The sequence below is a fragment of the Triplophysa rosa genome, linkage group LG19, assembly GCF_024868665.1.
Source record: "Triplophysa rosa linkage group LG19, Trosa_1v2, whole genome shotgun sequence".
Taxonomy (NCBI): domain Eukaryota; kingdom Metazoa; phylum Chordata; class Actinopteri; order Cypriniformes; family Nemacheilidae; genus Triplophysa; species Triplophysa rosa.
The window spans coordinates 637,613-661,230 of NC_079908.1; the positions used below are offsets into that span (position 1 = coordinate 637,613).

A 23,618-nucleotide genomic window follows, 5' to 3' on the forward strand; every position below is an offset into this window, starting at 1 on the left:
CTCCTTCAATTACCTTTGCATGCTGTTGCAGATACACCCAGGAGAAGAGGAAAAACTAGGATCCTTCTGCTCGTGTGTTCCAGCATGCCCGTGTGTGCCTTATGTTCCGGGCCCATCGAACCACAGGAGACGCATGGACACTGCGTGCTCTGCCTGGGTCTGGCCCATGCGGAGACGGCTCTCTCCGAGTCTAACTGCCCGCACTTCGAGGACCTTCCGGTGCGGGTGCTGAAGGCTCGGAGAGTCGCCGCCATCAGAGATTTTGTTAGATAGCATTCAGCACTCTCAGCCCCCCGGGTCTCCAGTCTTCTTCGCTGATGAGCGCCTCCGTCCCGTGGATGACGCCACAGAGGTAGTCCGGTTTGGCACGTAGAGGGATGAGGATGAGCTCATGTCGCTGGCAGCTTCGGACAGGGATCTGTCAGAGTCTGAGAGGGAGCGAGCGGAGTGGGATGCCCCCCCTGCGCTTCACGAAGAGCTCGTCCGTGTCCTCACCAAGACTGTGCAAGACCTCGGCCTCGAGTTCGACTCCCCCAACGAGCTGGCGAGGAGTAAGCTGGACACGTGGTTTCTGCAGATGGGCCACTGCAACGCCGGCCAAAAGAAACGCAGGTCCTTTTTTTGCCCGATGTTCATGAGGAGGTCATGAAAACGTGGTCTGCGCCCCAGTCGGCACGCACCCATGCTTCAGGATCGGCCATCTATGTGCGCATTCTCCCCCGTTGAGCAGGCGATTGCAGCGCACCTGTGCCCGTCCTCGTCTTCTCTGCGGTCTGAGGCTGGGCTGCCGTCTAAGCCATGCCGGATGACCGCCCACATAGCGGAGAAGGCTTATATATGTTGTCACGGCTATCGCTGCTTTTTATGCATGAACATTCAGTAGGAAGTGTGAGCTGGTATTCAGATCTGTTGAATCTGGTATTCAGATCTGGCTGAGACCCTTCGCCCTCTGCTCCGGCCTGAGATTTTGCCTTGAGAGTACTGGCTTTCCCTCTGGTCGATCTGCTGCATGCGATCCGTTCAAGGATCTCGTTCTCGTTCCCTCCTCTCTAACATCTTATAAGACTCAAAGTCATGAGCACACACACCTCGTCTATTTCACAAGTTCGCCTTAGCAAATAATTAAATAGGCGCAATTAAGTAAGCGGAGAATATTGTATGNGTCCACAGAGAAACCCCTCACCTGCCCACAGAGCCCACAGAACCACTTACCTGTCCACACAACCCCTTACCTCTCCATAGAACCCCTCACCTCTACACAGAACCCCCTCACCTGTCCACAGAACCCTTAGCTGTCCACAGAACCCTTAGCTGTCCACAGAACCGCTCACCTGTCCAAAGAACCCCTCACCTGCCCTCTGAACACCTCACCTGTGCACAGAACCCCTCACCTGCCCAAAGATCCCATAATTTGTCCACAGAACACCTCACCTGCCCACAGAACACCTCACCTGTCTACAGGACCCTTCCCCTGCTCACAGAGCCCAGATGACCACTCACCTTTCCACATAACCCCTCACCTGTCCACAGAACCCTTACATGACCACAGAACCCCTCACCTGTCCACAGAACCCTTCACCTGTCCACAGAACCCCTCACCTGCCACCAGAACCCCTCACCTGCCCACAGAACCCCTCACCTGTGCACAGAACCCTTACATGCCCACAGAACCCCTCACATACCCACAGAACCCATCACCTGCCACAGAACCCCTCACATGCCCAAAGAACTCCAGACCTGCCCACAAAATGCCTCACCTGCCCTCTGAACCCCTCACCTGTCCACAGAACCCCTCACCTGTCCCCGAAGCAGCTCATATGCAGTTATTCCTAAGGACCACCATTCCACTGCGAATGAGTAACCTGGATGTGTTCCCTCAATCAACTGAAACAGTTCTGGGGCTGCAACAGTTGAAAAGACAGTACAATTATTCACATGCGTGTGTGCGTGCATGCGCATATGAAGTGTTGTTATTGGTTTATCACTTGTTGCACAGCAAATAATACACAAAAAGTACTTTTCAGATTAGAACAGTGTAGTTGATTTAAATTACAATGATACATTTCAATGAAACTATGATAGTACTTCTCTGTCTGGTTATTAATGAGTCCATCACTAATGTAACTGTACTTGAACGCCGGCCTAAGCATTGAAATACATATTTTTGAGAACCAGGTTGCAAATATATGATGTTGATTTATTTAGGTTTGAATTTGATATAGTCTGTACATTTGTGGTAAATGTTTTACAAAGAGAGTACAGTCATTTTATGATCAAGACTGCTGAAGGTTGATGAGGTGTGACATTCTCTTTATCCAGAAGAACAAAGCCTCTCACCCATGTACGGTTTTGTCCCTGCAATAGATGTGGCTTTTAAGTCATCCTTCACGATAGCAGCTATATTAAAATCTGTCAGGTGAGCATGACCTGCACAAAAAATAAATATAACAGGTTATGAGATTCAGTGAGATTAAGTTTTCTGCAATAAATGTTTGAATAAGACGTGAAATTGATGCTCTAAAGCACACTCTCCTGACATGAAGCATCTCACACTACAGTTCACTAATACTGATGAGAAAGTGTTTAGTAAGATCAGGGTGCTGTGTACAGAGAAATTTACTAAACACCAAAAAAGATTTGTCACATGTCTTCCTCTTGCACTAAGCATTGTGGGAAATATTAGCTGGTGATATAGCAGTGACTTTAATGCAGTATTCATGTGATCTGAGAGGACTGAGACAGAGATGTTGTGCTGGTCACTTACATTTCCTCATTTCCTCTCTGTCATCTCTCATAAATTTTCACTGCATCTGTCATGACATGTAATGTCATATATAGTGCATCATATTTACAATACGGTCCAAAACCACAGCTTTGTCTATAGTGTGTAGCATTTAAAGCAGCGCATTGTGTTTCAGTGTTAATGAGTGGCTTAGCTGTGATTTGTGTCACACTGAGTGTAGAGAGCAGATAAAGAAATGAGAGTGACGGCAGAATTGATGAAGATCTGCACCAACACAGGCTGAGAGAGGCAAGGCAAGGCAAGTTTATTTATATAGCACGTTTCATACACAATGGAAATTCAAAGTGCTTTACATAAAAAGAATCTTATAAAAACAATCACAACAATAAAAACAAGGAATTTAAAAACTTTATACATTATTTAAAATTTGATTTAAAGTGAATTAAAACAGTTAAGAATAAAATGATTATACATGAAATACAGTTCAGTCAGTTCAGACATAACACAGTGAATGCACAGCTAAACTGATGAGTTTTGAGTCTGGATTTAAATGTTGCTAATGTTTTAGCACATCTGATCTCTTCTGGAAGTTGACTCAGCTACGGGCAGCATAAAAGCTAAAAGCAGATTTCTCTTGTTTATGTCACGGGGCGGGGAGGTGAGACACGGAGAGAGGACCCAGGCGCAGACAGCGGGTAAGGGGTTAACAGACTTTTAATAATAAAACTACAAAACAAAGACCCATGTGGGGGTAAAATAACAAACAAGGGTATAACATGACAGGTAACAGGAACACGGACTAACTAAACCCAACAAGACTAAATATAACATATGACATAACTACAAAAGACTAGACTACACTGACAAGACCTGAACTCACCACAAGCAATGAGTGACACACACAATGAACCAGCCCGGGACAGAAAACACAAGGGCATTATAAAGGTGATAAATCAAGAGGTAACAGGTGCGGGGCATGAACTAATAACGAGCACTAACGGGGGAACAAGAGGACAGGAACAATGACGAGACTTGGAGAGCGTATGGCAAGCCAAAAGGGACAAAACGCCTCTCTCCACATGAAACAAGAGGTTCTGCCATGGCTCTGCCACAAGATCAAGAAAATCAAGACAAGATGGGGCAGAACCATGACAGAAGCCCCTCCTTAAGGAGCGGCAACCTGACTCCCCAAGGAACAAACAAGACAAGACAGACTGTGACATTAACAAAAAACAGGGCAACATGATAAAAGAACAACCATAAAAAATTGGGGGGGTAACAAGAGTCCAAGGGGGGAAGTCCAAACAAAGGCAAAACACAAAAGTCCACACAAGGACACAGACTGGATTGCCGGCTGACACGGACTGGATTGCCGGCTGACACGGACTGGATTGCCGGCTGACACGGACTGGATTGCCGGCTGACACGGACTGGATTGCCGGCTGGCACGGACTGGATTACCGGCTGACACGGACCGGCTGCCGGTGCCACGGCCGGACCCGGACTGGGTCCTGGCGCTGCTGGACCGGACTGGAACTGGATGCCGGCGGACACGGACTGGATTGCCAGCTGACACACGGACTGTAATTGCCGGCTGACACACGGACTGGATTGCCGGCTGACACACGGACTGGGAGGCCGGCTATCACCGGCTGGGCAGGCCTGGATGTCGACGAGACGGGGCGGGAAGTCGGTGGCTAGGCAGCGCTCTCTGGCAGCTGGGCAGCATTCTCCGATGGCTGGGCAGCGCTCTCTGGCAGCTGGGCAGCAAACAAGGACACCGGTGGAACAGGAACAACACAAAGACAGGGTGTCGACTCGACAGGCCTGGGTACCAGCTGCGATGCCGGCAGGGATCTGTGGCGGGTCCAGGACACCGGCGGTCTCAACCCTGAAGGGGAACCCGACGACCTCAACCCTGGAAGGGAGCCCGACGGTCTCGACCCCGGACGGGGTTCCGGTGGTCTCAACCCTGGAAGGGAGTCCAGCGGTCCCGACTCTGGAAGGGAGCCCAGCGGCCTCAACCCTGGAAGGGAGTCCGGCGGCTTCGACCCTGGAGGGGAGCCCGGCGGCATCGACCCCTCCCGCTGCGATCCCCCTGTCTGCTGGGTCCTGGATTGGCTGGTTCATTCTGTCTCATGGCGGGGAGGTGAGACACGGAGAGAGGACCCAGGCGCAGACAGCTGGTAAGGGGTTAACAGACTTTTAATAAAAAAATTACAAAACAAAGACCCACGTGGGGGTAAAATAACATACAAAAAGGGTATAACATGACAGGTAATTGGAACACGGACTAACTAAACCTAACAAGACTAAAGATAACATATGGCATAACTACAAAAGACTACACTACACTGACAAGACCTGAACTCACCACAAGCAACGAGTAACAAACACAATGAACCAGCCCGGGACAGAAAACACAAGGGCATTATAAAGGAGATAAATCAAGAGGTAACAGGTGTGGGGCATGAACTAATAACGAGCACTAATGAGGGAACAAGAGGGCAGGAACAATGACTAGACCTGGAGAGATTATGGCAAGCTAAAAGGTTCAAAACGCCTCTCTCCACATGAAACAAGAGGTTCTGCCATTGCTCTGCCACAAGATCAAGAAAAGCAAGACAAGATGGGGAAGAACCATGACAGTTTAGAGTGAACCCTTGTTATATCTAATAATAATCCTAGTGATCTAAGTGGTCTGTTAGGTTTATATTTAGTGAGCATATCTGCAATGTATTTTGGCTCAGGCCGTTTAGTGATTTATAAATGAGTATCAGTACTTTAAAATCAATCCCAAAAGTAACTGGAAGCCAGTGTAAGGACCTGAGGGTAAGGACCTGAGGGTGTAAGGACTGGTGTAATATGCTCAGATTTTCTGGTTCTAGTCAGAATCCTGGCAGGAGTGTTCTGAATGAGATGCAGCTGTTTGATGGTCTTCTTGGGAAGGCCGGTGAGAAGACTATTACAATAATCCACCCTGCTGGTAATAAAGGCGTGAACAAGTCTTGACTGGAAACAAAACATCGAATTCTTGCAATGTTTTTTAGATGGTAGTATGCTGATTTAGTTACCGCTTTACGACTGAAACTAAGGTCTGACTCCAGAATCACACCAAGATACTTCACTTGATTTTTAGTTGTTTGACCCCTAGAGTCAAGGTATGTATTCACTTTGTTTCCAAATGCAATGACTTCAGTTTTCTCCTTGTTTAACTGAAGAAAGTTTTGACCCATCCAACTGTTAATTTCATCAATGCATTGGCAGAGAGAGACAATGGGGCTGTAGTCATTTGGTGATAAGGCTACAGGTAAATCATCTCGGTTACGACTGTAACCTCTGTTCCCTGATGGAGGGAACAAGACGTTGTGTCGAGACAGAATGGGGTTTGAACTTGAGAACCTATCATCTCCGACTGTACTTTTAAAAGGCCAATGAACTTTGGCGAATGGCATAGCATGCCAGTCTCCGCCCCGTGCACACTGGTATAAAAGGAAGATGGCGTGCCCACAAGGAACCGCAAGGCATTTGCTTATGCTGAGCGCTTCTTTCGTCTCTGAAAAGATTATCCTGCCAGACACTACGACTGCCCCGCCACACTCACCGAACCAATCTCCGATGGGCAGCAGTCGACCGTCCCATAGTGGATCCACGCAGCGAGTGTGTGACGAGGATGAGGTTTCTGTCGCTGGCATCGGACGCAGAAGATTCCCTGGAGCTCCCGGCTTCGGCCAGTTGAGCCCAGGACGAGGCTGACGCAGAGATGTCAGCCATGCTTGCCCGGGCTGCCACGAGCATTGGGTTGCAGTGCGCCGCACAACCTTACCCTCAACGCTCGCGACTTGACTCCTGGTACCTGGATATGGAGGCCAAACCGCGCTCCGCTCCGGTACCGTTCTTTCCGGAAGTGCATGAGGGGCTCGACACAATGTCGAGAGACCGACAGAAAGGGACTGGGTGTCATCGGCATAGCTGTGATTTGCAATTTGGTTCTTTTTCATTATTTGACTCAGTGGGAGCATATACAGGCTGAACAAGAGTGGTGCAACAATTGAGCCTTGTGGGACTCCGCATGTCATTGACGTCCACTTAGACTTATGCTCTTCTATACTCACATAATAACCTCTCCCGTCTAAGTATGACCTGAACCATTTGAGGACCATCCTAGAAAGACCAACCCAGTTTTTGCAGTTTTTGAGAGAACTGCAGCAAACGTGTGTATCTATCTGTGTATGTGTGTGTGTGTGTGTGTGCGTGCGTGCGTGCGTGCGTGCGTGTGTGCGTGCATGCGTGCGTTTTGACTCTTTGGGGTCAAAACTCTCTGCACATTCATATCCATCTGCCCATTATCATATTAATGAGAAATGATGCAGTTTGTTAGTTTGCTATTTCACCTTCACAACAGCTGTTAGCAAAAACCATGTGAGTGACAGAGCACAACTGTGATTAATATGAATATGCTAAATATTGCTGATTCTGATATTGATTCTGTTATTCATAACATCACTCAACCATTCCATAAAATTGAGGGCAAAACAAATATCACTGATTTCTTGTCTTTTTTTAATGTTGTTTCTTAATCATTTATGTCAAAACACACTGTCTAATTGTGTCAGAATTTACCTGAATAAAGCCTATATTACAATTCAATCTAAATTCTGTAAAAACAAACACCTGCATTTTATTTAAGTGGCGATCAGCAGACATTATTCCTGCAGCTCATACTGTATGTGACTGATAATATAACAGAGATGAATGTGACTTACCGTGTTCATCCAGTAAAATGTTGTCTGGTTTAATATCTCTGTGAACACACAAACACACACAATTACTCAAAAAAGTGTCTATTGAGTGTGGACACAAGCATATACAGTACAGCCATACAAGTCTGTGTGTTATGATGAGGTTCATGTAGCTCATGGATTCAATTCTCAGGGAAAACACATACAGCACTGATGAAATATATTGAAGGTCACTCTATATAACAGTGTCTGCCAGATGAGGAAAAACATCTGACATGAAGGAAGAAATGTGAAGTGTGTTATATTACAGGTGTACAGGAGAGGCCATACAAAGACACACAACAGATAAACCTGGAGCAGAGTTTTTCAGCTTCTCCAGCTCAATTCTGTCTGAACAGAAACACAAGCAGTGTACAGTGAGTTTATGGGATTTTATGTGATGGATGATAATGATGCCAGATTATCAGACCAATAATTTAGAATTAGGCTACAGTCAGTTCTATTCTTACATCTATTAAGCTTAGACCAGGATATTTACAATAAAAGTATGAATCAATAAAGACCTTTCTGTTCATCAAGTCAAACATTTATACATCAGAATGAAGGAGGTGAGGAGATCAGATCATATATTGACAGACAGACATTAGCACACAGAGATCCGGGCGAGTGTGTTGAGTTCTGAATGAATGCCACATTACACCTGATTCTGCTCATAAATGACATGACACTGACCACTTTCCCTTAGCAACAGGTGTCTCGGCAACCTGCCTCCAACTGTGTCTTTCATCCACTAGACTAAAAGTGGAAAGGGTTATTTATTTACAATGGACAATTCTGTTGCGTAAATGGAGATTTAATGTGGCGAACTGAGAACATTTCTAAACCTAAACCTGCGATCATCATTCTGTGATATCAGTCTTTTCTGTCATTCATTCTCTTGTAATGCTTGTGTTGTTGTGAATTGTGTGAACGTTGTTTCATCTTGTTCTCAGCATGCAATTTTTGTAATACACTCGAAAAATGCTGGGTTATTTTCAACCCCTGGTTGGGTCAAAAAGAAATGAACCCAACCGCTGGGTAAATACACCTATAAAATATTTATATTTGACCCAACAATGGGTTGAAATGTTCCAGCATTAGTTGATTTATAACCCAGTGGTTGGTTTCGTCCCTTTTTGACCTTCAGGTGTGAAAGAAAGTCTGGCTCGGTATTTAATGTTAACTGTGCCCTACTTCTGAAATGATTATAAGCCAATACTGTACATCACTGGGATGAACTAAGAGAATGTTTTGATTGATCACAAGTTCAATCTGACATCTGCCTTGAGAGGAAAACTGAATCCCATTGTGTATTTAATACTCATATGCTAAGCTGCTTTTGTTTTAGAACATATGAAATGTCTTTGTTTCTGACATCCAGCACTGAAAATGACTTGGTTAAGTCAGATCTGAACAGTTGAAGCACATTTATTGTTTTGTAATTGTGTAATGGAGCTTTGTGAAGTGGCAGCACAAGTTCAACACAGTCTTCCTCATTCATGACTACTTTTAGTGCATGACAGAGCAAAACATAAATGATGTTTTAATCAATCCCCTCTTCTGTTTTAAAGGTTTTGATTCGAGAGAGTCAAAGACGATGAGCAATTTGTGAGGCTTCGGTCGATGGTTCTGACCTTCATCGTCCATTATGAAAGTGTCTGGACAGCCGGCTTTATGAATTATTACTGTGTGTTGAATCTGATTCAGCAGCATTACCTGTTCATGCAGGTGTATGAAAAGTTACCTGACCGCCCTGAGAGCAAACCGATCTCACCGGCCTTTTCTTTCGCTTGACTACTCCAACAAGCTATTAGCAGGATCTAATGACCTCATTACATCAGCCATCATGATGAGAGGTGTAAGTGAGCTCCTGTCCCGGTCATCTGATCTCTGCTGAGAAACAGAAGGACATCTGGAGCCTGACACACAATAAACCCCCCGCTGATCCTGCAACTTTCTCAGAGATTTTTACATCTCTTCACTCTGACAACACTTACCCACATTTACTTTGAACTTTGCGCCAATGTTTTATTTTTCTCGAAGAACAAGTAGCTGACTCTTCCTTCACATGGGAGACTTTTCCAATGACATGTTCTCTGGATTATGAGTGTCCTTCATCACAATGTCACCAGCATCCAACTCTCGGAGTGAAAGCTGTGTCCCTCCTGCTGTTTCATGACATCTTTAAAGGTGAAATGTGCCACTAGCTGCACCAAATGAAATCAAAAGCTTTTTTTCCCCAAAAAATGTTGGGTTACTTCATCCCAGAATTGGGTCAAAAATGGACAAACCCAACTGCTGGGTTAATTAATGGTTTATATTCAACCCAACAACCAGAACATGTGATATACGTATTTCAAAGGAATAAAGGAAAATAAAGCACAAGGAGTGAGTTCTTCATGTCACACTTCTGCTGGTGTATAAAGGAAAAACATCAGATTGTCAAGATCATCAGATCAAGTCCACTCCACTCCAGCAGATGAAGATTCTCTTCAGTTTCAGTGATCAGACTCTTTCAACACATGAAGGAACTGACCCCTCTGAACCCATCAGGAACATTCAGAAATGGAAGAATTGAACAAAATGTAAGGCAGGACTTCATCTCTTATATCGTAGCTGTCGGGCGGAATCCTCGCATCTCCAAAACCATTATTTTTCAGGAAATTAAAAAAACTGCATATTTTTTGAGTTATTAAACATTGTATCGTTAAAGTTGGTATTATACCTTATATTGCTATCATATACTGTTGTGTACCAACATTAACATTTCCCCAAAACCATGTTTAATCGGAGATACAAGGTTTATAACTTGGGAGCAGGGAGATACGAGATTACGCTGTCATTGATAAGAACGGTACGGACACAGACGTCGCTGCTGCCAGCAGTGTTCATCAAAGTCTGCGGTCGCGTTGAGCCTTTTGACAAGAGACGAGGCTTTAAGAGCTAATGAAAGCTAATTATTGTGGTTACATACATCTTCCTAAACTCTATTTTAAACGTTAGAGCTATGAGTGATGCAATACCAAAATAAAACGTTAAACAGGCTGTCTAATATAGGCGGAAATTAATCTGCACGCAAAAGTCGGCGGTCGTGTTGAGCCTCTTGACAAGAGAAAAGGCTTCAATAGTTAACCAAAGCTAACGACTGTGGTTACATACATCTTCCTAAACTCTATTTTAAAGGTTTAAGAACTATAAGTGATGTAATACAAAAAACGATGAGCTGACTAGGCTGTCTAATAAGCGGAAATTAGCTGAATCTGCTCGCAAACTTACCTTCGTGGCTCACGGGCTTCCTTCTGCACCGAAGCATTACAGCTATCGATTTTTAACAAAACAGACCTACTCAAATGTATCTAACCTAACTATTTTCACTCATTATTGTCTAAAAAAACTTTCAATCAGGAGACGTAATGCCGAGAAGCTCCCGCGGAGTGAAGAAGAGGTGGAGTTACGAGACTTCACAGACAGTTGAAGTGTCCAATGGAGTTAAGAGATTTGCTCTCAAGCTATTTTCAACACTTTAGATTGGTTAATAATTTGTAAAAATAACAGACCCCACATGGGGACTGACCAATAGCATCGATTTGTGAAAAAATATGAAATTGACCAAATTTGGAGATAGGAGGTTTCCGCCCGACAGCGACGATATAGAGGATACTGAACAGCCAACAACCAGCTCTTTCCCATCAGCACTTTCTCTTTTATTACACAACTACTTTAACACCATCAGTAAATGATTGGACACAAAATATTGATTCAAAATCTCATTTGTATCAAATGAAGACATTTGGTGAGGAAATCCTGTTTCCAATTAACTCACGGCTGACCAATCAGAATCAAGCATTCCAGAGAGTGATGTATTGTAATACAATGTTATGATTGGAGGAAAAACCCGATTGATTGTGTTGTATGGCAATCAGACAGATCTTGCTGTTTATGGAGATGGTTAAAGCCCACAGACCTTCAATCACAGTGAAAGTTTAAAGAATCCTCATTTGTAATAAGAAGAGACAAGCTGAAGGAGCTGTCATTCCTGAGAGAAACCACACACTTATCCAAAGACTAAAATGAGATGTGACATATCGTCAAGAACAAACACAACACACGGACTGTACAGATGAGGTTACAGAGATGAGTCTTTAAAGTCTTCTTATACCTGAAGATAACACACATGAAAAGTTGAGTAATATTTTCCTGTTAGTGTCAGGCTGTTAGTGTTTACAGTGGGTTACATGTTTGTGTGGTTTGTGCTCCTACACGTTCACTGTCTAAAGATCTTCTTCATTGAGCAGCACTCTTGTGTTAATAATTCAAACAGCTTGAAGCAGAAAAACATCTTCATCTCAGACAGAGGCGATCGTCTCACGGGACATCTTGTTTTAGGGATGGAAATGCTCTCAAGCATGTTATTGTTTTCTTATGACATACAGTACTGCTGTACTACAATCCATTGACATGATTTATATTTGAGGAAAGAGTACAGATATATAAGCCAGTACACATGAGCTCTGTCAGCTCAATAGCAGCGGTGATGTGTCTCAGACAGCTGATAAACTAAAACTTCCTCAATCCAATAACACTGTCATCTGTGATGAGATGAGATGTCTGTCTGACATACTGGATTTTAAAAAACATACAGATTTTACCTGACATACAGTATACGAGCGAGCAATAAATTGTATGTGAAAATGTCATAATGTGGTGGATATTGTGTTCATTTGCAGTTATCGGCCAACATAATAATAATAATACATTTATTTTATATAGCGCCATTAAAAGTTTCTTTCTTAAAGCACAGCACAATAAAATACTGTATAAAACAAAACAAAAGTTCCAGTCAAGTAAAAGCAGTCCTGAAATAAAATGTTTTAAGAAGAGATTTGAAAGTGGCTAGTGAGTTTGCCTCCCTGATGTTTATCGGGAGAGCATTCCAGATTTTAGGAGCATAAGCAGAAAATGCTCTATCACCCATGGAGGGGGTCTTGGGAACATCTAAAAGACCATACTGAGAACAACGTAGATTTCGACATGGTTTGTAAGGAATTAAAAGATCAGACAGGTATTGAGTTTTGCTAATCGAGGTTTTAGATACTCCAGCAAGAAGTGCATTACAATAAACAATACATGAGAAAACAAAACAATTTATCAACCTTTCAGCAACTGAGAAGGACAACAAAGGACGTAAACGAGTAATATTTCTCAGGTGGAAAAAGGATGTCTTAACCGAGTTCTGAATAAAAGGCTCAAATGTTAACGAAGCATCAAAGATGACTGCAAGATTATTTAGTTTGCTTTGAAACTCCAAAGCAACACCATCAATAGACAATGTCATAGGGCCGGCATTGCGCAGCTGATGGGCAGAGCCGATTAGCATAATTTTGGTTTTGGAGCTGTTTAGAGACAGAAAATTGTCAGACATCCAGTTCTTGATCATAGTAACACGCTTAGAGAGATGCACAGTGTCCACATTTTGGCTTGATCTTGAATGAATATAAATCTGTATGTCATCAGCATAAAAATGATAATTAAGATTGAGAGATCTTAGTAATTCACCAATTGGATAAATATACATGCTGAAAAGTAAGGGACCCAAAACTGACCCCTGTGGAACACCAGTATTTAAGGGACCGACCTTGGATCTATAGCCACCCATACGCACAAATTGCATGCAGTCATTAAGATAAGACCTGAACCAGTCCAGAACTGTCTCTGACAAACCAAATACAGATTCAAGGCGATTAAGTAGCACTACATGGTCAATGGTATCAAAAGCTGAGCTAAGATCCAAGAGAATGAGAAGGGATAGAGAGCCAGAATCAGATGCTATTAGTAAATCGTTAGTAACTTTGACCAACGCAGTCTCGGTACTGTGCAATTTCCGGAACCCAGATTGATGGGGCTCAAATAGATTATTTTCTATTAGGTGGTTGTTCAATTGGGCCGCAACTACACCCTCTAAGAGTTTAGCCAGAAAAGGAAGACTCGAGATTGGCCGATAGTTAGAAAGAGAGTTCACATCAGTGCTTTGCTTTTTTTTAAATGGGAGTGACAGCAGCAGTTTTAAGTGCTACAGGCACAACACCAGTTGACAAAGAATAATTTATTATAGCAAGCACTGAAGGACAAAAATAATCAAAGCATGATTTAAAGAGACTACAGGGCAGACGGTCGAGTATGCAGGTTGACGCTTTCATTCGAGAGACTTGCCTGCAGAGTGACTCAGATTGTACTGGATTAAATTTAGAAAATGGCCTACCGGAGAAGGTTAATGAATTAACAGTTGAAACAGCAGACTCAGAAGAACTGCATGTAAGTTTGTGGACACAAAAACTGAAGAAAATCATTACACAACTGATCAGATGCAGTCAAAGGAGCTGGAGGCATCTACATTGAGTAAACTGTTAATTGTGTGGAATAGCCTTCTAGGATTATTTTGATTATATGAATAAAATGACGATCTTGCAATGTCAATAGCCACTCTATAATGTGCCAAGCGGTCTCTCCAAGCTTGGTAAAACACGCTTAAGCCAGTACAACACCACTTTCGCTCCAATTTCCAGCATTCAACCTTCTCGGAGCGCAGATCATCATTATACCAAGGGGCCGACCGTACAAATGAGACATGATGTGTTTTTAGGGGAGCAAAGACTTGTAAGTTGGATTTGAGAGCATTATTAAATGGCAATTTTATCCTCGAGGGCGTAGCGTTTAAAGTAGAGAGATGTCATGATCGAGGAGGTGAGACACAAGGACAGAGGACCCAAACGCAGATAGCGGGTAAGGGTTTAACATGGACTTTAATAATAAATAAGAAAAAGACAAAACAAAAACCCACGAGGGAGTAAAACAATAGAACAAAGGTATCACAGGAACAAAGACTAACTACACTAAACTAGACATGACTAAAAAATAACATTTACCATATATTACCAAAGACTACACTACACTACACTACACTACACTACACTACACTACACTACACTACACTACACTACACTACACTACAAAGACAAGAACTCACCCACATGAACCAAGTGACAGATAACAGTGAACCAGCACAGGACAGAGAACAAAGGGGCATTAAATAAGGGATCAAATCAAGAGGTAACAGGTGCGGGGCATGAACTAATAATGAGCACTAACAAGGGAACAAGAGGGCAGGAACAATGACGAGACCTGGAGAGTATGGAAGGTAATCAGTGCCAAAATGCCCCTCTCCACATGAAACAAGAGGTTCTGTCATGGTTCTGCCACTAGATCAAGAAAAGCAAGACAAGATGGGGCAGAACCATGACAGAGAGAACTGAGATAATCTTTCAACAATAGTTGAAAGTCCCACTGCATTCGATCATTTTATCCCTTAAAACTCATCTTTTAGCATTAAATTAGTATTTGGAGACGTTTTTCTCCTGTAATAATAATTTCTTTATAACTTAAAATAACTCCTTACCTTATTTAGTATTTGTGGATTCATGAATATGCAAATTAGCCCCCACCTCCCCACTCAATCTGCTAGTTAAATTGTGACGTAAGGAATAATGTTTCCAGGTCCAGGCCTCGACTCATTTCAAATGAGGGTGCTATATAAACAGCTGTTTATCACACCTTTACTCTAAACTTTTAAAAACTCATGGTGTACACCTCAGTCTCATGGAATCTCCTTAATCAATATTTTAATAAATTGTTCAAATGAACCGCTGTGTGGACATCTGGGATTTCATCATGGAGACAAAGGTTAGTATTGTGTTTTGCACCAAACCATCAGGTTGTATTAGCATGTTTTCTTGTTTGCCTATGGAATCTGATAGAGCGTTTGGACCTGGAAACAGTATATGACCTTCCATATATGGTGGTGCCTGATGTCAGGCTTAACAAGTGGATGGCACTGGCTCGGACCATAGATATGAATATGCAAATGACAGTAGTCCCCACCTCCACTCATTGGCACCAGCTCAGACCATGGATATACTGTATATACATAGGTAGATACCACATTGAACAGTTCCAGACGCTGTTAAAGCCAGTTTGTCAATGCACAAGTGAGCACATGTTTTACATTGATGTTAACAGGTTAGAGAGCATTTACAATGCACATGTGAGTAGTGCGTGCTTGTGTTGAAACAGCAGTGCGGTGATCATTTCAGTGTTGAGTTTATGCACCATCCTTACATATCTATGGCTCAAAAAGTTCATCCATGCAGTCAAATGTGTTGCTGTGATTGGTTACAGGGTTATGAAGCTGGTTTAAAATGATGATTTTGTTCATGGTTTATGTGACGGGGGTACAGGTCCAGGATCAGTGTCACCTGGGAAATGGCCCGGCAGCTAATCACACACACCTGGAATCGATTAGCTGCCGGGCATATAAGCCTCACACACACCACAATCGGGGAGCATTGCACTCCCGAGAGACTAACCATTCCTGTTCTCTTCTCACAGATCCTGACACTAGTGACTGAGGAAAGATCGACTCCCCGCGCCTCACCCTCTACCCCACTTCGTGGTCAAGAACGGCCTGCTCTACTGTGTCGCGGAGCGGCGGGGGGAGGTTAAACATCTCTTAGTGGTGCAGAGGACCAAGACGGAAGCTGTGCTCGAGCTAGCCCACTCCCATCTAATGGCCGGCCACCTGGGAGCTCAGAACACGTTGCAATGGATCCGAGACAGGTTCCACTGGCCAGGGATCGACAGGGACGTCAAGGGTTTTTGCCAGAGTTGTCCTACATGCCAGCGGAAATCGCCTCGGCACCCACCCCCCAGCCCGCTGATTCCGATGCCCATCATCGAGGTACCCTTTGGCCGGATCGGCATGGACCTGGTAGGGCCATTGCCGAAGTCTGCCCGAGGTCATGAACACATCCTGGTCATCGTGGATTATGCGACGAGATACCCCGAAGCCATCCCACTCCAGAAAGCAACAGCCAAAAACATCGCCAAGGAGTTATTCCTGATGTTCAGCCGGGTGGGTATCCCCGCTGAGATCCTGACTGACCAGGGCACTCCTTTCATGTCCCTGCTGATGAGCGACCTCTGTCAGCTCTTCCGGATCCAGCAGCTCCGCACGTCGGTGTACCATCCTCAGACCGACCGGCTGGTCGAACGGTTCAACCAGACCCTGAAATGGATGCTCCGCCGAGTGGTGATGGAAGACGGGCGCGACTGGGACCTCCTGCTGCCCTACGTCTTCTTCGGAATTCGGGAAGTTCCCCAGGCATCCACAGGATTCACCCCGTTTGAACTGCTGTTTGGGCGGCAGCCACGGGGACTACTGGATATCGCCCGAGAAGCGTGGGAGCAGCAGCCTGCACCGCACCGGACGGTGATCGAACACGTCCGTGAGATGCGTGAGAGGATCGACCAGGTGATGCCTCTGGTGCGACAACACCTGGCGGAGGCCCAGCGCGCCCAACAGAGGTCGTATGACTGGCCCGCCCAGGCCAGAGAATTCCAACCCGGGGATCGGGTACTTGTCCTCGTGCCCACTTCCACATCGAAGTTCCTGGCATCCTGGCAAGGGCCTTACACCGACGTGGAGAGGGTAGGGCCGGTCACATACCGACTCCGTCAGCCGGGACGAAGGAAGGAGGAAAAGGTATTTCACATCAACCTACTCAAGAAGTGGAAAGCAAGACGGCACCCTCCGGTTCTGTAATGACTACCGCAAGCTAAATGAGGTCACTTCGTTTGATGGCTANTACATCAACCTACTCAAGAAGTGGAAAGCAAGACGGCACCCTCCGGTTCTGTAATGACTACCGCAAGCTAAATGAGGTCACTTCGTTTGATGGCTACCCCATGCCGCGGGTGGACGAGCTGCTCGACCGCCTCGGTAGGGCTCGGTACATTTCGACACTAGACCTCACCAAAGGTTATTGGCAAGTACCTCTAGCAGCTGACGCCAAGGAGAAGACCGCCTTCAGCACCCCCAACGGTCACTGGCAGTACCGAGTCCTACCGTTTGGCCTACACGGAGCCCCCGCGACATTCCAAAGAATGATGAACATTATACTCTGGCCCCACCAGCAATATGCCGCAGCCTACATTGACGATGTGGTAATCCATGCAGAAAGCTGGGAAGCACACCTCGAACGGCTCCTGAGGGTGTTCGACGGGCTGGACTCACAGCCAACCCTAAGAAGTGCCACCTGGGTCTTTCCGAAGCCAAGTACCTGGGGTATCAGATCGGCCGGGGACTCATCAGGCCGCAAGAGAAGAAAGTGGAGGCTGTAAGATCGGCGGCCCGGCCGACGACCAAGACCCAGGTACGTGCATTTCTGGGGTTGGCGGGCTACTACCGTTGCTTCATTCCACACTTCTCTTCGATAGCCAGCCCCCTGACAGACCTGACGAAGAAGGGACAACCTGAGACCCTGGTCTGGACGGCCAAGACAAAGGCCGCATTCCGGGACCTGAAGCGAGCCCTCACCTCATCCCCAGTCCTGTACGCCCCGGACTTCAGCTGTCAGTTCATTCTACAGACGGACGCCTCCTTTACGGGGCTGGGGGCCGTCCTATCGCAGGTCCTGGAAGGGGAGGATCATCCAGTCACATACATAAGCCGTAAGCTATCCCCTGCCGAGACCCGCTACGCCGCCGTGGAGAAAGAGGCCCTGGCCGTAAAGTGGGCAGTCCTGGGGCTGCGCTACTACCTGCTGGGCCGAAGCTTCACGCTTATCACAGACCACGCACCCCTGCAGTGGATGGCCCGCGCGAAAGACACCAACGCCCGGGTGACGCGGTGGTTCCTCGCGCTCCAGGACTTCCACTTCACGGTGCAACATCGTGCTGGGGCCTCAAACGGCAACACGGACGGCCTGTCTCGGATGTGGTGTGGCTGGGCAGGTCTGTCAGGCTACACTTCCCTCCCACCCCTGCTAGCGCCCCTAGGAACCCACAGTAGCCACCGGGACACCAGGTCGACGCTTGGGGGGGGAGTGTGACGGGGGTAAAGGTCCAGGATCAGCGTCACCTGGGAATTGGCCGGGCAGCTAATCACACACACCTGGAATCGATTAGCTGCCGGGCATATAAGCCTCACACACACCACAATCGGGGAGCATTGCACTCCCGAGAGACTAACCATTCCTGTTCTCTTCTCACAGATCCTGACACTAGTGACTGAGCCCTACTTGGAAGCATGAGCACGGACTGGCTGAGACTTTTTCACTGGAGCACCCCCGGGACTTCACTATCACATTGTTTGGCACGTGTGTTAATAAAATTCCCCTCCGGGGTTGCTTACATCAGCCATCTTGTGTCCGTAGTGTCTCTTACCCTGCCACAGTTTATCATAAAGCATATACTCTAAATACATATACACTACCGTTAAAAAGTTTAGTATCACTCTTTATTCATATTTTGCCACAGTTTACACCCATCACAACCATGAAATAACACAAATGATGTTGTGACTAAAAGCATCCAAAATAAATGAACTCTATGTTATATTTGAGCATCTTTAAAGTAGCCACCCTTTAACTGGAATCGTACAATTGCCATTTTATCATCCAGCTTCTTGAGATCTCAACCTATGAAACTTTATATACAGTATTGAAGGAATTTCCATCTATGCTGGCCTCTTATTGACTGCTTTTTATTTATTATGCGGTCCAAATAATCCATTAAAAAATAAAAATGTGGTTTCCTAATCCAATAAATTAATATGTTGGCACAATTATATTTTTGTCTACAAAAGTGATTTCAAACATTGAAACACACACCTTCATTAATATTAATAGATTTCTAAGATCTTGAGAAACATTTTTTTCCAAGCGATCATAAACATTTGACTGGCAGTGTAAACATAACTTGATTTTGACCACAGGGGAACTTTAAAAAGGTGTCATGAACAAGCAAATATCATTACAATATATAACTAACATATAACCTCTGCGCAGATTGTTTTTTATGTCCTGAATTAACACATACAGTGCTTTTCTGAGTGCACTCAGTTTGTATGCAGTCGTATTCTTGACGTATGTCAGTTGAAATGAGACATGTCCAGCTGCAGAACCGCAGCAACATTTTCAGAACCGCAGTTTCAGGACCACGACTACAGAACGGAAGTGATGACGGAGTTATTGACGACAAGCATGGCGGAGAAAATGGTGAGTTTTGTGCAATGTCTTTTGAATTTTGTATTAAATAACGATTGTATATGACGTTTTTTGTTAAATTTTGAATTTGTGCATGACTGTATCAACTTACTGAAGCTTAAAGTTGTTGCCATGTTTTATTTTACAGAACATTTTTTTCTGTAGACGGTTCGATTACTTTTCGGAGCACATTTTGTATTTGGGCATTACCTTTATTTTAAGAAATATAAGGGTAGTTGGCTGATTAATCGTACATGCGTCCTATGGTGTGACAAAGCAAAATTTAGAAAACAAGATGTTAACATTGCATTGTTTTAATAATGGCTTTATTTATTGTATATAATAGCATATGGCAGATTTATCTTTATAGTTACTCATAGTTATTTAAAAAATTAGCATTTTAGTCTATCAACTACCCATAAATAGTTTATTCCACTTCCCTTTGTTATATGCATTGTTTGTGAGTTGATTTTACTTATCGTCGAGGTTTTTAATCGCATTTGTCACTGCTGATATACAAAGTAATTGTGTTTTGCATTTATCTCTTGTAGAGACGTCCAACGATTCAGTGAGGTAATTCTTTACCTGAGTTGCAGCAATGTACCAACTGTTGCAGGAATTACCCTAAAATTTATTGTACCATAAAACAATAAAACTAATACAATCATACAAAATGCCCTCAAGTTTGAATCATTATTTCTAACACCATCAACAGGAACACAATAAGCTAATACAATGAAACACATTCATTATACAATAAGATTGATGTTTTAAATGGCTTTTTGTACCATACTTAATGTATTATTATAACTCACACATGTAAGACCTGAAAAGCAGCATTATTTAAGAATATGTCGTTTTCGTGTGTAACGATAGCAAATCACACTCCAAGACTCTAGGTGGCGTGACTTCGTCTAAGAACGAAAGCTCTGCCCCCTCATTCTGTGACCGCTGTTCAGAAACGCAGCTGGATACTATTGGTTGAAATGGTAAAACTGTTTACAGGTCTATAAGAACTTCCACAGAGACACATAACTGTCCTTGAAGAACTCATCGAATGCATTACATTAATACTGTCAGAGGCTATCACATCATTCACACTTCATCTGGATTCTGATTTAAACTTTATTTCATTGGCAAGTGTGTTAATACTGTACTGTATGTTACACTGCACTATACTGTTTTATATCATTTGTTTAACTCACTCTTTAATTGTCACGTTCCCAGTCTGTTTCTCCATGTTTCCCTCCCTCCTTGACCCAAGGACTACATCTCCCATGATCCTCCACACTCCCTCACCTGTTCCTCATCTGCAATCACCTTCATCATCAGAACTGCACATATTCACTCCTGCTTGTCCTTGTTCTGGGTCTAGTCTCTGTTGTTATTCTCCTGTTTACTTGTATTTTGAATGAGTGTTAGTTGTGTTGGAACGCTCCCTGTCTGTAGTGGCAGCTGTGACACTAATATTCTTGAACACTATGTTGTAATGTGCTGATATTGAGCTTATATTTGACTGGTTGTACCGTTAGACTGTGTGCAAACTGTTCATGTCATTTCTTTTGGAAGACATGCACTAGCCTCCACTACAAAAGACAAAAAAACACATGGGAGTAATGTGTGTAGATGGAAGGATGTTCAACAGCCATTATTTCTCTTATGATGAGAGAAGGATTTACCTGTGGATGATGCGTTTGTTGCGCAAGTAGTGCAGAGCGAGGGAGATTTCACACACGTAGTGTCTGACTGTGTTCTCTGTGAAGTGCACGTTCTGTTGCAGGTGATACCGCAGATCTCCACCCAACAGAAGATCAACCACCATGAACATGTCTTCTTCATCCTGAAACGAGTACCTGCCGTAAACACATCGAAGATTTCATCACTTCTGTGTCTCTTTCAATGCAAATATCCAGTCGGACAATAACACTGACTAAAGACACGCAGACGTAGTCAAGAGCTTCGACTCTTAACGTCACAGTGGTTTTGTTGATAAGCTTGATTTTTCACGTCAAGTGTTTTAGAGAGAGAAATGACATGACATCCGGTGAGCCGCGGACCATGTGGATCAGTGCTGGGCAGTAAGTAACGCAGTGAAAGTTTTCCTATTCACACAGCTGCTGAGAGCAACCTTTACTGAAGAAAAGAAAGAATCTGAAACTAAGAGAAAAGTTGACTTTTCTGCTATGAATGATGTCAGCACGCTCACTGATAGGCCAGCCTACTGACACAAGTTAGGAGCTACTTTAAGCCTTCGTATGTTTTGTGAATTATAACACGTCTGAAAAGACTGTTAGATTATTATTTAACCTTCTAAATAAGATAAGGCAAACTTAATCTCAAGTCTGCTAAAACGGAGAGCGTGAGCTGAATGAAAGTATTGGAGATGTTTTCTGGGGTGTGTATGCAGTGGTCTGCACTTGCTCGTCCATCAATCACTGATGATGTTCTCAAGAGGTCTACATCAGCAGACGCACATTTTAAAAAGGCATATAGCAAAGCAGAATTGATTTTACATACTCACTCTCTGTTGACATGGCCTTCCGTTTCCATTTCTATCAAAATGACCCTTTCAGTTTCATTACATGAAAAAATGACATGAGATTCTGTTATAAACATTTCTTGGTGTTCTAAATAAATGTTGCTTAGAGAACACAAAGTGAGAATTTCTGAAGAACAGATGATGGGGATGGGTGATGTTATTGACAGTTTGTACTATTTGTTCATATTCATGAGTTGAAATGATGGACTCAATCGTCTGGTTACAGGAGTTCGTAGGGTAAAAGCTGTATTATTGTAAATATAACGGCAGTCTGACTCTGTTTTTATAGACGGTTTCAGCGGCAACAATGTAAACAAACGTTATGTGGCCCGAACTTAACTTCCGATAGACCTCCGCAAAGAATCTATAACTGTTGAATAGTTTTAATTTAATTTAATACAATTAATATACGATAAAATAGGAATATTAATACAAATTAAATATGAAATAAATTGTTACAATAGAACCAAACACAGACCAGAAGTTAACTTTGGGCCAGTGCATGCGTCCGATGAAACCATGTATAGGCCTAAATATTGTGGCTTAGGAAGTTGAACTGATCCAGTTTATGGTGCTTTTCTGACCATTTTATCATTGTGAATATAAATGAATATTATATACATTTTTGTTTCACAGAATAAAAAAGATAGTAAATAATGACAGTTAATAATGTTGCACATTACTGTATAGTATAGCAGTGATTCCCAACCCCCTTCCAGAATGTTTTAGATGTCTCCCTATGTAGAACACCTGATTCAAATCATCAGCTGGTTGGTGTGTTAACTAGGAAGGTTATTAACACACTAACCAACATTCAGAGTGGGTCTGATGAGTAAAATTAGGTATTATACATAGGGAGACATAGCATAGCAGAGAACAGTACATTACAGTACAGTATAGCATAGTATAGTACAGCACAGTATAGCATAGAATAGTACAGCACAGCACAGTATAGCATAGCATATTTTAGCATAGCATAGCAGAGAACAGTACATTACAGTACAGTATAGCATAGTATAGTATAATACAGCACAGCACCGTATAGCATAGCATAGTACAGCACAGTATAGCATAGAATCGTACAGCACAGCACAGTATAGCATAGCATATTTTAGCATAGCATAGCATAGTACAGTACAGTACAGTACAATATAGCATAGTATAGTATAGTACAGCACAGTGTTGCATAGCATAGTACAGTACAGTATAGCATAGTAAAGTATAGCATACCATGGTATAGTAAAGTACAGCATAGCATAGCATAGTACAGTACAGTACACTATAGTATAGTATAGTGTTGCGTAGCGTAATATAGCATAGCATAGCATAGTCTAGAATAGGGCAGTGTATTGTTGTATAGTGTAGCATACTTTAGTGTAGTGCAGCATATTTTTGTGCTGTACAGTGTTGTACAGTAGAGCGTAGTACCACTTATAGCAATTTAAAAAAGTGCAGAT

The 23,618-nt window shown here is 43.6% G+C and overlaps 1 protein-coding gene across 1 annotated transcript in view; it reads right to left on the reverse strand.

Moving 5' to 3' along the window:
* stk32a (serine/threonine kinase 32A) overlaps positions 1-23,618 on the reverse strand; it is a 60,072-nt gene that overhangs the window by 23,830 nt on the left and 12,624 nt on the right. The window contains exons 5-8 of the mRNA XM_057359523.1: positions 21,302-21,475; positions 7,510-7,547; positions 2,338-2,427; positions 1,798-1,901 (exon numbers count right to left, since the gene is read on the reverse strand). Coding sequence (XP_057215506.1) covers positions 1,798-1,901; positions 2,338-2,427; positions 7,510-7,547; positions 21,302-21,475 — 406 coding nt within the window. The remainder of the gene's footprint in view (positions 1-1,797; positions 1,902-2,337; positions 2,428-7,509; positions 7,548-21,301; positions 21,476-23,618) is intronic.